This window comes from Penaeus chinensis, chromosome 20 (genome assembly GCF_019202785.1).
Source record: "Penaeus chinensis breed Huanghai No. 1 chromosome 20, ASM1920278v2, whole genome shotgun sequence".
NCBI classification, from domain to species: domain Eukaryota; kingdom Metazoa; phylum Arthropoda; class Malacostraca; order Decapoda; family Penaeidae; genus Penaeus; species Penaeus chinensis.
This window is the reverse complement of record NC_061838.1, coordinates 18,775,902-18,793,401: the sequence shown is the minus strand read 5'-3', so window position 1 is coordinate 18,793,401 and position 17,500 is coordinate 18,775,902. Positions and strand designations below refer to the sequence as shown.

The following is a 17,500-nucleotide window of genomic DNA, read 5'->3' as shown; positions in this document are numbered from 1 at the left end:
AGGGGGTTAGTCGAGTGTATAGACTTTATGAGAGTTAGTGAGTTACGGGATTCAGTAAAAATGAGTGCATAAAGTTCTGTAGTAAGAACACTGAATTCAGGAGGGAGGGGGTATTTGAAAGTACGAGTTGGGAAGGTTACTGCAAAACCAGCACCGGAGGTGGATTTGGAGCCATCAGTGTAAACATGAATACTGGAGGAATGAGTGGAGACATGGAAATGGGTGAGAAGGACAGCAGGAGGAATATTTGATTTTGGTAGGTCAGGGAAAACAGAGGAGCAAATACGGGGGTAAGGTATAAGGCATGGAGGGACAGAATGGACAGAGAACGGGAGAGGTCGGAGATGGGGAAAAAAAAGGGATGGGAGAGGAGGGTATCCATGCGATTGGAGAAAGGAGTAGGTAAATGTTGAGAAGAAGCAAAGGTAGGAAGTAGGGATCATGGGATAGTTAGTTTAGTGAGGGGAAGTTGGTGGAATCGAGCATAGCACTGGAGAGAGAAGGGTACGGCGTCGAGAGAGAGATGGTATGCCTGATTCAGTGTACAGGCTCTCTCAACTGGAGAGCAGCGGAAGGCACCTAGGGCTAAGCAAAGACCACAGTGATGGATTGTATCAAGATGGCAAGGAGAGAAGTTGAGGCAGAGTAGATATGGCATCCATAATCGAGAGTGGAGAGGATCAAGGCAACATGGAGATGAAGGAGAGTTTTGCGATCTGATCCCCAGGATATATGGGATAGGGTTTGTAAGATTCGGAGACGGCGGCGGGCTCTCTCTTTAATGTAAAGGATATAGTCTTGCCAGGACATTTTGGAGTCAAAAATAACGCCTAGGAATTTGCCAGAGGAACGGAGTTGGAGCGGTGTGCCATATAAGAAGAGTGGAGGTTGGGGACCTGCACGTGTGCGAGAGAAAAGGATGGAGAAAGATTTGGAGGTTGAAAAGCGGAAGCCATGGTTTGTGGCCCAGGAAGATACTGATGATATTGCAGACTGAAGAAATTGGTAGAGATTTGGTATGGATGTACCAGAGTCATAGATGGTTAAATCATCAACATATAGTGATGACCGGGCTCCTGGTGGTAGAACTGAGACAATGTCATTTATAGCAAGAAGGAATTGGTACTGAGCACACTGCCTTGCGGGACGCCTTCGATTTGAGGAAAGAAGGATGATGTGGCAGAGGCAATTTTGACCTGGAAAGTGCGTTGGGAGAGGACTTTATAAAGACACCCATGTTTCCACATATGCCTAGAGAGGACAATTGTTAGAGAATATGGTACCGCCACGTAGTATCATATGCTTTTTCTAGGTCAAAGAATATAGCTAGTACGGATTCATGGCGTGCAAATGTGTGGAGAAAGGTGAGAACCACGAATGACCTGGCTGAAATAGTCACCCAGTTCATTAGCGACTTGGAGGGGATCAGAGATGAGGGTATCTCGAATATGGAGGTCGGGGGCTGAATGGGGGGATGTTTGCCTGATAGTTTATGAATCCGGCGCCAAACATTTGAGATAGATGTAGAGGATGTAATTGAGGAAACATAATTTCGCCAGCTATTTGTTTTGCTATTTCGGATTGTACGACGAAGACAGGCGGATGCTCTTTTAAAGGAGATAAGGGCTGATAGTTGATTAGGGATACCTCGTTTGTAGCGGTAACTGTTCCAGGCTGCACATTTTAAACGAAGCACTTTAGTGCAATCAGAATTTCACCATGGAACACATTTGGAGGTATAGGATCTTGAGGTTCGAGGAATAGCTGTATGGGCAGCTCTTAGGACTGTAGTTGTGAAACATTATAGCATATCTAAAATGGATGAGAGGGAGGATGGAGGGATATGAATAGCAGAGTGAAGTGAAAGTACGCCAGTCGGCTCTATCAAAGCACCATCGTGGGGAGTTAGGAAGTGGTACATATGAAGTAAGAGAAAGGAGAACTGGAAAGTGGTCACTATAGGTTAAGTAGTCTAGAACTGACCAATGGATATCTAAATGAAGAGAAGGGGAGCATAGAGAGAGGTCAATGCATGAAAAAGGTTGTATCAAAGTGTTTGGGGCGATCTGAATTAAGAATAATATCAACTGTGGAGAGGAAGCGCTCTAAGGATCGGCCACGGGAGTTGGTGATAGAATCACCCCAAAGAGTGTGGCGGCAGTTGAAATCACCAACAATGAGGAAAGGTGGTTGGCGTTGGGAAATTAGATTTTCAAAAACAACAAAGTCAATGGGGTGGGAAGGGGAGAGGTAGACTGAAATCACTGTAATCCAGCGGCGAAGAAAGATGCGAATAATTGTACAAGGGACATGGAGGTATGACATAAGGTGTTTTCTGATTGAAATCAATAAAAGACAAAGGGAGTGTGAGGAAGAGACAAAATGATAATTGGGGATGGGTATAGGAGGATGTGTAAGAAAAGTCTCTTGAAGACATATAATGGATGGGTTATAGGAGGAAAAGATATGAAGCTCGGGTCTGTGAGAACAGAAACCGCGAATATTCCATTGAATGAGTTATACTTTCGTTGATTTATGAGTGACAACAGTTGCAGTGCGTGTGGGGGAATTTGAAGGGGAAGGAGCTAGAGGGTGGGATAAGGAATGAGAGGGGGGGGGGGGGTGTTGTATCAGGAGGGGTATTAGGAGGTGGAGGGTCTGGGGAAGGGGATAGTTGTGATATAAGGGTTTCACGTGTGTATCCAGGAGGGAGTGGAAGGGATAGAGGAGATGGTGGGAGGGTTAATGTAGGTGGAGCTGGAGTAGAGGGGATGGGCTGTGTTAGGAGGACAGGGTGTAGGGGGGATATAACTAGGAGGAGGATGGATATCGGCAGTCACTTCGAGTGTGGAGGGAGCGAGAGTTGTGGAATTTGAAGGTGGATGAGGGGTCTCAGTGTTAGTTTGGGACTCTGGTAGATATTTTTGAATATCTTCAAGAGCTTCTTTAATGGAGTTGGTTGGGGAGTTTTGTGAGACAAAGGTTTTCTTGTGAGGGGGGGGGAGAGAAGACTGATGTCTGAACAGTAGGGGCAAAGGAAGGTGGTGATTGTGTGGTAGGGGAAGAGGGGGTGGAACGTTTAGTCTGTTACGGGTAGTGCGGGGAGGGAGAGGGGAAGGTGTTGGGGCTGTAGTAGAGACTGGAGTGTCTGGATTTAAGATGGCAAAAGAATTTGTTTGAGGAAGGTAGGAGGTAGAAGAGGGGAAGTTAGATGGAGGAGGGATAGTTTAGGGGAGGGTGTAGGAGCTTGGGAGGTAGGGGGAGTGGCAGAGTGAGCAACATTACTGGGAGTAATGTAGGGAGTATGAGAGAAACCTCGTCGACGTGCTTCCTGTCTGCTTCACGCAGAGTGAGTCCAAGTCTGAATCTGAGAGTTGCTACTTCAGACTCAAATTTGTAGGTGGGGCAGCCTCTATAAAATACATTATGGGGGCCGCCACAGTTTGTACATGTGCGTGACTGTGCAGAGCAGTTTGATCGAGTATGGCCAGGTTGGGCACATAGCGGGCATCTGGCTGTGGAATGACAGTGTTTGGCTGGGTGTCCTAAACACCAACAATTTTGGCACTGACGAGGAGGAGGGATCACGAAAAATCGGTCCCATTTGGCATGGCTAAATAGAGTATTTAGGATTCTTGATTCTCACACCTTAGGAGGTAGATAGTAGAAGGGATTGGTGAAGGGACTGAAACGAAAAGTATGAGTGGAAAAAAGACCATGCAAAATTAGTTAAGTTAAGGGCTGAGTCCCAAGGTTAGGGAGCTCCCCAGCATTGGGTCCAAGTCTTCGCCTCCTAAGCCCCCCCACGACAACAACGGGCAAAGGATTGGGGGGGTGATTAGGGTGGATACTGTACTAGTAGGCATTGAGGAGGGGGTACAAGTTGTAGTGTTCGGAGCCATGGCCAAAGGAGACCCTGGGGTCTGGGAATCGGGAGAGTTTGAATTGGTGGGGCTATTTGATGAAGGGGCAAGCCTCATTGCCCCTAATAATGGTATTAAATCTTCTTTAGACAACTAAAGCAGGGAAATACAGTGCCCATGGCTCCCTCAGGCTGTTCAGGACTGGCAAAAAGTCAGCCTTTCATCCTTTCAGCACGGCTCTCACACCTTAGGAAGTGGATAGTAGAAACGAAAAAGTAGGAGGGGAACAAAAGACCATGCAAAATTAGTTAAGTCAAGGGCTGAGTCCCAAGGTTAGGGAGCTCCCCAGCATTGGGTCCCAGTCTTCGCCTCCTAAGCCCCCCAACAACAACAACGGGCAAGGGATTCGGGGGGGATCATACCCCAAAAGACAACTGTTTCTGCCTGTTTGCCTGTTGTCTGTCTTACTTTTTATCTCTCTATATACTACATCACATCTACATGTTTATTAATTTAGGAAATTCAACAAGATATCATCATCAGACACTTTAATTAGCTACCTGTGGAAGTCAGGCTAACCATTTTCTTGGTACATGCTTGCAATGTGGAATTATATTACTGCATTATTACTAAAATGAGCATTTTTCAACAATGGTATAAAAAAATCAAATCGCTTAAGCAACAGAATCACCTCGTGCTGTGCCTCAAGTATCCTTTTCAAACACTCCTCCTTTACATTCTGTGCTCAAACAATTATCTAAAGTCTTAATGTCAAGCAAACACTCTTGGAAAGTATTAACAAAATGACACAACACACATGAAAACAATAAGGGTGACAAAAATGAAATGCATCATAGAGGAATCTTGAAATTTATCATATAAAATTGAGAATCAGAGTTGAAGACACTATCCTTAACATATTTCTTTTAGTTCACTTTCTTGCACCAAGATGGTTGTAATAACCATTTGCTAACTTGGCACAAAATCTCCTGTCTATGCAACCTATTTCTTCATATGCACTCATGTTAAATCACATTTTTCACTATGAATATGTGCAGCTCTAAATCATAATCAATATTTACAGCTCATAATTATACAGATTTCCCTTCAAAACTATCTTTAGAAATAGCAACAACAGACAAGCTGGTTTGCAAATGGGACTGATTATGTACAATTCAGACCAAAAGCTTATTAAATAAAAAAGTATTAAATTATATAACATGACAAAAAGCAATTGCAACATTTCAAGTCAAAAATAATCTTTCCACCTATTCTGATAACCATCATACTAACTAAAGGAACATGTGTAGGCCTATCTAATCTCTCATTCACATTCACACATGTATACATAAATAGGTCATGAATGTGCAAATATGGATTCATTGATGAACCTGAAATCATAATACTGTAAAACAATTTTACACTGTCAACTAACCAGCATTTAAAGGACAACAGATACTCTTGCACCTTATTCTTTGATACATAAAGTTGGAAAGCATACCAATATACATGTATATCTTTACAAACACAATATTCATGGGCCTTTTTTACAACAAACTGAAAAATAAAATAAAAAAATTTACTCGTAGTTCAATTCTGACCACCTCACTTTTTGTGTGTTACTAAGGCAAATGGCTTGCTTATTGTGCCTTGGCCTCTTGTTCCTTTTTCTTCAGAGCCTTAATGCGGAATACTTGCAGCTGGCCGAAGACAATGCTTGTGAGAACTGACCCAGGAAGGAGGAACTTGGCACACTCAGCAAAGTAAATCTGAAATGAAGCCCCAGATACTCAGATATACTATGAAGTTTTCAAGCCTGCATCCTATAAAAATTATTTCAAAATGTATCAATTAGTTACTGATATGTTATGCACCATACTTAGTACTCTTAAAATCACATCAATATAAATATATTCTCCCAAAAAAATATCTGTATCTGCTAGAAAAAGCACTTCAAAGCCTAGCATGGACAAGGAAAGGAAGAAAAGAAAAACTAAAGCCAAATATAAAACAAAGGAAAAGGGCAGGAGGGAGGACAAGCAACAAAAATACTATAGTTTAGTTCCTCTTTTCTTTGTAATTTTTTGCCACAGAAATGAACACCTCCACTCCAAACATCTCAGCAATCAGCTTATGCCTACCTGAAGCTTGTGCATGAAGTACCCAGCCGTTCTCTTTTCAACGCCAGTGGTCTTCATTGTTGAGCGGACGTATGCAGTTGGAGTGGGGATCATGAGTGAAGGTCGCTTCAGCTTGGACAACTTGGACACAACAAAGCCTGGCAGGACACACTGGATGGTGATACCCTTCCTGCTATACTCTGCTGACAGGCTGTCACTGATGCTTTCAACAAAAGCCTGCAAAAAATAAGTAAATAAATTAACAACAGAGTCGATTAAAAGAGTTATTAATCTTATCCCTCCTCTGTGATACCTACATTACACCACAAATTCATTTTCTGCATGAACTTCACCCAACCATTTCACCCACACTTATATACCTTTGTGGCAGCATAAACAGCCAGCAGTGGGGCAGGAATTGTGGCAGAGAGTGATGCAACATTGATGATCAGACCTCGCTTTCTCTCTTCCATTCCAGGTAAGACAATGCGGCTCATCAGTGTCACAGACGTGATGTTGCAGTTGATGAGTCGGTGACACATCCTGAAATAAGCAAACATTTGTTTTGAGAGAGAGAGAGAGAGCTAAAGAGGGGGAGGGGGAGGGGGAGAGGGAGGGAGGGAGAGAGAAAGAGAGGGAGGGAGGGAGAGAGAGAGAGAGAGGGAGGGAGAGAGAGAGAGAGGAAGGGAGAGAGGGAGGAAGAGAAGGAGGAAGAGAGGGAGGGAGAGAGAGAGGGAGAGAGAGAGAGGGAGAGAGAATCCAAATTTTGTTTTTGTGTTATGGTTCTGTTATTATTATGACACTGCAATATTCAGCCATAAAAGTATATAAAGATACATTTACAGGCATACTAATAATCTGACAAATGTAGAAAGAAAAATTCCAGTCTGAACCTTATATCAAGCTTTAAACAGGGATCTGCAAATGCTTTTCAAAGTGAAAAAGCTAACTAAAAGCACATATATCTACCAACTGACAACAGGAGGGCATGAATACATGATATATCCAATGTGATTTTAGTTTATTTTTTATCATATGTACTTAGTTACAAGCCTGTTAAAAGTCCTACCTGATCTTATATATTATATATATTATATATATTATATATACTATATATATTACCTTATTCCTTGACCCCTCAGAAAGAAAAGTTTGAATTTTATAACTATTAGTATTGCTAACATTACAGTGATAACTGTATCGCTAATAAAAATAACAAAATATTAATAACCATAATAATGGCAATGGATATGAAAACTACTTTCTAAAAAAAAAACCCTGAGAAATGGAGTAAATGGATCGGGAAATTGACTCCATTGGGACTATGCACTTGTGAAGCCATCTGTGTAAACAAAATTAAGAAAACAAAACAATGGGCCTTGCATATACCTTGTGAAAATGGCTTAAATTTACTTGACAAAGAATATATAATACCAATTTATTAATCTATTGATTATAACATTTCCACCATTTCAACCTTCAAACAAAGACCTGCATATGACTTTCCGAGGAAAACAGGAAACAAATCTACAAGAAACAGTACTAAAAATAGACTTCACTGCATCACATTTACTCGCCCGAAATGATAAAACAAAGCGAAAGCAGAAGAAAAAAAAGACCACTTACTCGTCTCCGTTCTCTAGGTTATTGAAGTATTCTGGGTGATCATAGCTCATTCCCACATTGTTGACAAGAACACCGATGTCCATGCCAGCCAATTCTTTCTTCAGGCGGTCATAGATGTCGCTCTTGGTGAAGTCCACATCAATGATCTTTGTCTCAGTTCCATATTTACTGTCTGAAGAAGGGAAAATATGATTAATCAATATACACAGCATCTACAATAGGTTATGATAGAAATTAAATTGAGACCAAATGCCTTTCTTGCCTTTCTATTTTATGAGTAAATGTAACTAATATATAGAGGCTAAAGTTTTGTTACAGAAAAAAAAGAAAAGCAAGAAAAAAGAAAAAAAAGAAAAAGAAAGAAAGAAAGAAAATAAAAGAAAAAGAAAAAAGAAAATAAAGAAAAAGAAAAAAAGAAAATATATTCAAATAGAAGGTAGCAAAAAAAGAGAAAAGACAGAAGGTAAAGAAAGAAAGAAGAAAGTGCGGTAAAGAGCGCACAGGCATAATTATAGGACCTAACACCACACACAGAATAAAGTGCAAGGCAAAACTTCCAAGCTGATGTTTCTAGATTAAAGAGAGCACCGGCTTTTCTAGAGTACCAGGAGGGAATAAACATGAAGAATGATCCAAAACTTAAAGAGGAATGGAATGATGAAGAATGAAGGAATTCTCGATGTCACGCTCTTGAGGCAAAGGAAGTTATTGAAGTTTATTGAACAGATTGAATGTCCTTGGAAACCAACACATTGAATTGACAAAATCATGAAAATATGGTAGAGACAAACTACTCATCACTGTCAAAGTTATTCTTATAAAGTAATAAAGTAACAGAATGAAAAAATACTCATTTTGGAGCCTGTATATGATAACGATTATTTACTCACTCACTCACTCACACACGTACATGTGCACACACACACAAACCCACACATATGCATGTATATGTGAAAACACACACACACACACACACACACACACACACACACACACACACACACACACACACACACACACACACACACACACACACTCACACTCACACTCACACTCACACTCACACTCACACTCACACTCACACTCACACTCACACTCACACTCACACTCACACTCACACTCACACTCACACTCACACAATCACTCACAATCACTCACTCACTCACTCACTCACTCACTCACTCACTCACTCACTCACTCACTCACTCACTCACACACTCACACACTGATAATCTACGTCTGGGTGGAGTGTACGTTAACTCATCATCAAAAAAAAAAAAAAAAATGCCAAGTCACATGTCTACTCAGCATAACCTTGAAGAGGCTCTATTACTATGGCAGCAGTAATCTAAGAGACCTACACTGATTAAGGGTCACTGATTAAGGATTGTTCATACCTTCTTAAAGATACTTTATAAATCTATTCATCATGAGAACTGGCACATGATAAGAATGATAAAATGACAACTTTATATGATAACTAAAATCTAAATTTTATGCTAATCATGTTCAAATATTTTAAGAGGGACAAGCATAGACACAGACAGAAAGATACACAGAAAGTTAAAACTCATATTAGAAAGAGAGGCAAACTTAAAAACATACAAAATACTAATGCCACTTTTATGCATGAGCATGCCTACTCCACCTCACAACTAAAACCATTCTTGTCCATCAAGAATGGTTTGTGAATACATGCTCACAATACTTACTAATTTCTGCAGCAACATTCTGTAATTTGAAAGGTGTTCTGCTGACCAAGACCACTTTCATTCCTTGCCGTGCCAGCTGAAATACCATTGTCATTTTTTAAGTAAAAGATTAACAGTTTGATTATAATGTAAAATCAAATAAACATTTGTATCTACAAATCTTGTTATTTCACATATCAGTCAACAAGTTTCTCACCTCAAACGCATAAGCTTTACCAATGCCATCGGTAGCTCCAGTTACAACTGCAAGGGAAGCATGACATTTTAATGCACAATGACAACTTAAGTAGAATATAAAAAAACAAGATAAAACATTAAATTACAAAAAAATGCTAAAGTGAAAATATATATGAAAAGGGGGAACAGTGAAAACGTAGAAGAGAAAAACTCATGGCCTTCGCTTGGGGAGAAAAAATATCAAGGATGGTCTGTTTTTCTCTCTCTTTTTTTTTATGTTTTACTTGTTTTTGCTTCATAGCCCTTGAGGGCCTGGAATGAGTCTTTGCATTTCTTGTTCTCTCGTTTGCCACAAAAAATACCTACCTAGGAGCATAAAACATATATTACATACTTTTTAATCTTATGCAATGCTGTACAGAATGTGATAACCTTATTATCAGAGTTAATGTCTATCTATTAAATAGTATTAAGACCTAAAGAGCTTATAGCTCACTAAAATACTTGTGGAAGTTGTTAAGGAAATAGTAATCAATTCTAAAATCTGACTAAGTATAAAAACAAACTAGATGATACTCTCATTATAAACTTCAAAAGTAATACAACTGCAACACACACGAAAAAATAAAATAAATAAATATATAAAAGTAAAGTGTTCAGTCATAATTTCCAAGAAAAAAAAAAAAAAAAAAAAACAACAACAACAACAAAGGTTGAACTTTCATTTCAGAAAGTTTAGATAAGTTTGTGCTTTATTTTAAAAGATATTATGGACAGTTTATATTTTAATGTATTTTTTTCTGATGCGCTTCTTGTTTTCTAGTGATACATGTTGTGCTTTGATTGAATTCATAACTTTTGCCCATTGCAAATGACTAATTTGCAAGCTATGTCTCTATTCAGGCTATGCCTACCCCCTCATCCCCATCAGTCTTGGGTGACCCAAAGGATTCAATTTTTCTTTCTTTTTATTATTATTGTTTTTGGGGGGAGGGAGGATCAATGAAAAACCACAAATTAGACTTTCCGTGGCAGCAGCTGCAGTGACGGCCATAAAGAGGTTAGTAGTATTGCCAACAATCCGCTACATTTAGCAAAAATAGTGGACTTAGTGATTAGTATATTACTTTTATTTCATAAAGGTAGGGTAAACTTGGGTTAGGTTTGGTTAAATGTAGCAAATACAACCAGAAATGTAGCAGATCACTGGCAACACTGCTACTCTCCCAATGGCCACTGCTGCAGCCGCTTCCGCCAAACGTGTAACATGTGCCTTTTCATTGATTTTCTGCTGTAAAATTGTTGATTTTCAACTTCATCTGAAAAATAATATTAATTACTTTCACATTGCTCCTTCCCCCCCCCCAAAAAAAAAAAAATCCACAGGTCTCAACCCCGATCATTGGGGATGAGCTGTAGAGATGGCTTGAAAAGAACTTGAAAACTAGACATTTGCGACAGGAAAGATCAATCATAGCTAATGTCACCAATAAAACAGAAGTCACATGTGAAAATCATTTGTTAAGTGAAACTGTAAATTCACCCAAATTATATATTCTCATTGTATATAGTGTAATTAATTGGTGTAAGGATAAGTCCAATATGCGAAGCTGAGCTTTGCCCGGGCTATGCCCATGAGGGGAGGCCGGCCTGTGTCGACTAATGCCGACTCGCTAACGTGTGTCAGCTGGTGCTGACTCGGTTTAGTCCTTACCCGCCGTGGTGCCCAGCCACAGCAGTAACCTCCAGGCAACAATTGCAACTTCTCACGCCTGGGTGGGACCCCGAACCGCCGACCCCTCGGATGAGAGGCCGGCACATTACCACTGTACTAGCTCAGAGGCTTTAATTGGTGTAATTTTAGATTTCATAATAGCCATTTAAATATGTTACCACAATCAATTTTTTTTAGAGTCACTAATGATACTTAGTCCAGTATCAAGAACAACACTAGACATATATAATTCATTATTGAGAATATTTCTATTAGGTTTGTATTACTACACATGGTTAAAGTATACAAAAGGATTCCACTAGAAAGTACAGTGAATGAGAGCAGTCCCTGGCCATTGTGTTTGGAAGGTTTTTGGGTCATACAAGATCTTTGTGATAGCTTGTACGTTAAGGGTAGGAATTTTTTAAATCTGAATTTGGGATTTAGTGTCTGACAAGTGCGGTCCCTATGTAAACTAATACCTCTTCCACACTAAAATCATATAAAATATGAACAATTTAAAGTCTACAATAATTTCACAGAAGTTTGCATAGTATGCTCTACTGCAACCCTAGCAATAGCCTTCTAAACTGAAATACACACTAAGAAAAAAGGACATATTAGTGCACCTATTAAAATACAACTATTAGGAACGTCAACATGAAAATTATACCTTTTCCAAACGAACCGAAGGATTATTCAAATAAATCGGGGATTTCTCCTGCTATTAAACCAACAATCCGATACAAGCCTTCGCCGTGCACGCTCCCCGGCGCCCCCCGCCCGGCCCCACCTGCCGTATCCCCCGCCCCTTCCCTGCCCCTGCCTCGCTCACCTGCCCACTCGCCCGTCCTCTTGACCCTCAGGTTGAGCCCCAGCGCCGCCGCCAGGAAGGACCCGTAGAGCCCCTTGAGGACGGACCAGCCGAGGCGCGCCGCCACTAGGGCCACGGCCGCTTTGCCTATCAGCTCCCACATGTTTCTTGGCCTGGCGACTGTCCTCTGCGGTGTCAGCTTCCCTCTGTCTAATCAGCGGCACGAGCGCAAGGGGCAGACCCGATTCCTCGCTCCCGGAGGTGAAATCGGGGACTGATTAGCAGAGAGAGCTGGCGAGTCGGGCGGCGTCGGCTGCGGCTTTGACAGGTCATGGAGGGCCGGGACGCGGAGGGAGTTCCATCGTCTCTTTCCTTTCTGTCTGCGGATTACTCTGTTTCTGGGGGATCTTACCCTTTATATTTTGTTGCGTACTTAGTTTCAGAATATGTATTGTATTTTTTTGTGTGTTAGCGAAGGCTCATATTTAAATGTTGGTATAATTTCTCCTCCGTTCCACTGCCGCATTGGATGGAAGATAAAAAAAGAATTTCTTGAATACTGGTTTTTACGTGAAAGTAAAAACTTGCTAGAAGTCAGTAAAAAAGTTAGTAAAAACAAATATATATACTGTACCAATGCGGATACTTCAGACCTTGAAGAATCCCTATGAGGAGTATATATTTGAAAAAAAAAAAATCGAGCTTTTCACTTAAGGCTTGAGTATGTGTATCCTCATATGCACGCACTCGAAATATATATAGAAATACAAATAAGTAAGCATATAGACAGATAGATAGATGAACAGACAGAGACAGGCATGTGTGGCTGTTTGTGTGTATACATACATATATATAATATATATGATTATGTGTATATATGTAAATATATATATATATATGTGTGCATATATGTAAATATATATGTGTGTAAATATATATATGTGTGTATATATCTGTATATATATGTAAATATATATAATATATAATATATATATATATATATATATATGTACATACACATATCAAGGAGTGGCTAAAGTTCTAGCGTTCACTGTCTGTGTTCTGTACTTTTTTGGGCTTAAACGCAGAGATGCGGAGAAACAATCGAATGCCTCAAAATATTACTACAAATCTCATCAGACAGTTCGAGTACTATTAAAACAAACAGTTTCAGTATAGATTGACACGGTATTATGCATAGCAGTTGATTCCCTTTTGCAGTGCCACCAAACTGTTCCGTAAAGGAGCCTTGCCCTTCTGTTCAATTCACATCAATTGATTCCCATGGCCCCACCACCTGCGACCCGGGGGGGGGGGGGGTGTCAGACACAGCAAGCGCTTTACAAAGAGGTGTCCGCACTTATTAGAGGGCAAGGTTATTGGTGGGCGTAGCGGAAAAATGATGTATTCCTGTCAGGTTTAATTTGTGTGAGTTGTATGTACTGTTTACACATGCTGGGTGAGTGTGACCGTTGGTGTGTGTGTGTGTGTGTGTGTGTAGGTGTGTGTGACTGACAACTCCATGTACTTCCGCATTTTCTCTTTTCTGTCTAAAATGGTACATTTATGCTAATATTCAAGGCAAATATTAATAAAGAAAAGACTAGTAAATAACCCATCTGCCCAGGTCTATGTACGTGTGATCCCGGCGCCTGCATAAATCAGTGCTTCATTTGAGCCAACCTAGTCGAAGTCTAGGCACGTAACCGCATGCGTTTGAAGAGAGAGGAGATTACACACACACACACACACACACACACACACACACACACACACACACACACACACACACACACACACACACACACACACACACACACACACACATTATCAAAATCTATAATGAAAATACTGTATTATTCTTAACAAGGAAAACGTTAATCTTACGATCGCCGGTCATTATCACTTACGATCGTGAAGGCTGTCATCCTTTTTCATATTATTGGTGACATTTATTATTACTATTATATTGATGTATTTGTCATTATTGTCTTATTGTCAAAATTACCTTAACAATCATCATTATTGTAACAACGAAATACTACTATTACTACTAATATTTCTATCACTATTACTACAACTGTGCTATTTCTACCACCACCACCAATAATGATAATTATAATGATAATGTAAATCTAGTATATGAAGCATGAAAGCATATTTGTAAATGTACTCGAATGTCACCTTTGTAAGCTACGACCTTTGGACCGAAGCATTCATGGCAGTAACACTTCGTCATCACGTGATCACCTCCTGTTACAATTCGTACAGAAACACGTGTATGTGAAGGAGGGCGGGGCTTATTAAATAAGGAGAAAAAAAAATGCATCCCATAGCATCCTATCCCCCTTGCTTATCACCTCCATTGCCCTTATATACGTGGCAAAATGAAAATTGAAAAAAATACACAATTTCAGGGACGATGAGAGGGAGGAAAGTTACCAGAGATGCCACTTGAAATACATGAAAAATGTATGTTCATACTTTAAATAATAGATTTGTAATATGGAAAAGTATCTATGTAAGCTGCTTGAAAACTACGAAAGAGAGAAAGAGAGAGAGAGCGAGAGAGAGAGAAAGAGAGAGATAGAGATAGATAGATAGATAGAGAGAGAGAGAGAGAGAGAGAGAGAGAGAGAGAGAGAGAGAGAGAGAGAAAGAAAGAAAGAAAGAAAGAAAGAAAGAAAGAAAGAAAGAAAGAAAGAAAGAAAGAAAGAAAGAAAGAAAGAAAGAAAGAAAGAAAGAAAGAAAGAGAGAGAGGGGGGAGAGGTGGTGGGAGGGGGGGAGAGAGGTGGGGGAGGGGGGGCAAAAAACTGGAGAACAAAACTAAATCTGAATGAATCACAATAGAGGCAAGTAGGGTTAAGTGTTGCGACTCTGGTAAGGATAGAGTAAGTGAAAGAGGGCAAGCACATGCGAGCGGCCAGCAGTAAGACTGAGCCCCCAGAAACAGGGCTCGGTGGAGGGCAGTGTACAGGGATAGTTGCTCTACAAACTTGAGAGAGCTCTGGGATCTACAGAAACTCCTGAAGCATACCAAAGAGGGTCTGCAATCGCTGCAAGGTGGGCTGGGAATATTACTAAAGATGACGAATGACGGATGGAGAGATTCTTCTCCTCACCCACTTGACTGACCATCAAGTACAAGACAAGGACCCTCGATAGTAGAACAGGGCCTTGGGAGTCCTGAAGAGGGAGGAGTAGTATGGGGAGTATTACCTAATGATACAACGACCAGTTGCCATGCTGTTCAGGATGATGTGGATCGTCCTTTATTGTAAGGAAGGTTTCCTGATGGGGAAAGCAAGACCACACTGATGTGAGGCAAAATGGAGTAGGAAGCCCTGTATCTGTGGTGAGGTTCAGGCCAGGTGAGTAAGACACCCAGGGAGTTGAGGACGCAAGACAGGGAGGTCTCAATTGTCAATGGAGAGCCCCCAAGAACATGGTAAAGCTACCTGATGGTCACAGTCAGAGGACCCAAATACCAGTTTCTAAAGGTGATTAATATGGGTCCTGCCAAACAGGGGTACTTCTGATGTATGGTTGATGAAATCCTGCAGGCTCCCATGCAACAGAGCCAGAATCCCCATAGCTGTATCTTCCTTAAGGCCCAGACACAAGAGGGTTGTCATGATAACCTAATGGGACTTGTGGGAGGGCCTAGAAGACTCAGTGGTTCACCAACTGTAAGGTTTGACGCTCTCCTTCAGAGGCTCTAACAACCATCCAGTCACACAGGGACTTCATTATCTGATCATCGAGGTGTGTCAGACAAGACCGGTCAGGGTGTAGCACGTTGGTGAATACCCTTGGGATGAAGCTGTCCAAAACAGAAGCATCGTTTATCAGTGGAGAAGCTAATGGGCACAATCTAAAGTAGGTCAGAACATGCTCATATACATATTTGAGGTTGGCAGACGTGAACCAACAACTTTGCCACATAGACAGATGCAACAGAACAACTGACATAAATTGAAACTTGGGAGAAGCAATTGGGGCAGCTCACTTCTAGAACTAGACAGGTCTTAGTTAAGTCCCACTCTGGCACCTCAAAGAGCCAATTAATATGCATCTTGCCCATTACTGTAATCATTACACCCCTTGATAGGAACCCGTCAAGATGGTCAAGGATGAATCTGAGGGTGGCTCTCTCTGGAGGGGAGGATTCCTGACATCACCACTCTCTATAGCTAGCCTGCGGCCAAGCCCTTTACCGTCCCAAGAGGCACTTGAGACAAAGACAGTTAGCAGAACTCCACTTCAAAGCGATGCCTGGTGTCTAGGGCTTACTGGAGCAGAAAGGTTACTTGAAGGAGGACCAGGCCCTCTTACCCAGCAGGGCCTTAGGCAATGGCTGGAGAGCTTTGAAAAAGACTGGAGGAAGGGAGACCTACAGCAATGGGGGCAGGAACTGGAGAGTGGCCTTCACCTGTTCATCTCCCCAGTGATAATGTCACAGCTGTAATGTAGTGCATACCCTAGAGACATAACTGTATTCCAGTTCATTGGAAAGTAATTTATATGATATATACACACCTTCCTCTTGAATGCTGGTACATTCTAATACTGCAGCACAATTCTAGATGGAAGGTGGATAAGGCCATTAAGCAAGCATTTCAAAATGCCTTGGCCCAGTACCTTAGATGCAACGATTGTAGGGACTCAGAAGATGGGCCTTACAAGAGTATTGTGAAAGGTGAGCTTAAGGTGCAGGGTACACAATGAAGATATATTGATGTATTAAAGTAGTTACTAGGAGTGAGATGTTGGCCCTTGACTCCCAAAGGCAAGAGGGATTCTGCAGGTTATACTGTACAGTGGTCTAAGGATGTCTTAAAAACATTTATTTGCCAAGTAAGTGGTGATGAAGAAGGAAGTGTTACAGCAGCACATAGCTCTTGTGGAAAGAGTAAGACAATACAACATGGGTATGTCTAGAATGGCAGAAACAGATGAATGAACAGGTAAAACGATCAACATTCATAATGCATGTGGTGTGGGTGCACACGTGCATTTGTGTGTGTGCACATGTGTGTGTGTGTGTGTGTGTGTGTGTGTGTGTGTGTGTGTGTGTGTGTGTGTGTGTGTGTGTGTGTGTGTGTGTGTGTGTGTGTGTGTGTGTGTGTGTGTGTGTGCATGTGCACATGTGCATATGTGTGTGTGTGTGTGTGTGTGTTGGTGTGTGTGTGTGTGTGTGTGTGTGTGTGTGTGTGTGTGTGTGTGTGTGTGTGTGTGTGTGTGTGTGTGTGTGTGTGTGTGTGTGTGTGTGTGTGTGTGTGTGTTTGTGTGTGTGTGTGTGTGTTTGTGTGAAGATATGTATGTAGCAAATATAAGAACATGTAAGATTAAATTAATAATTTGAAATATATTGTGTAGAATAGAACAATGAATACATAGAATAACATTAGCATACACATTTCAGTAGTGTGATTATAGATATAGCATGGCTACCATGACTCCCAAAAGACTGG

The 17,500-nt window shown here is 41.0% G+C and overlaps 1 protein-coding gene across 1 annotated transcript; it reads right to left on the bottom strand.

Moving 5' to 3' along the window:
• Positions 1–4,396: 4,396 nt before the first annotated feature.
• Positions 4,397–12,371, bottom strand: LOC125036143 (very-long-chain 3-oxoacyl-CoA reductase-like). The gene is made up of 7 exons (XM_047628564.1): positions 12,048–12,371; positions 9,518–9,564; positions 9,322–9,397; positions 7,610–7,781; positions 6,364–6,526; positions 6,005–6,220; positions 4,397–5,632 (listed from the first exon to the last, which is right to left on the bottom strand). The coding sequence occupies exons 1-7, from the start codon at positions 12,187–12,189 to the stop codon at positions 5,504–5,506; spliced, it is 945 nt and encodes a 314-aa protein (XP_047484520.1). The 5' UTR covers positions 12,190–12,371; the 3' UTR covers positions 4,397–5,503.
• Positions 12,372–17,500: the final 5,129 nt, after the last annotated feature.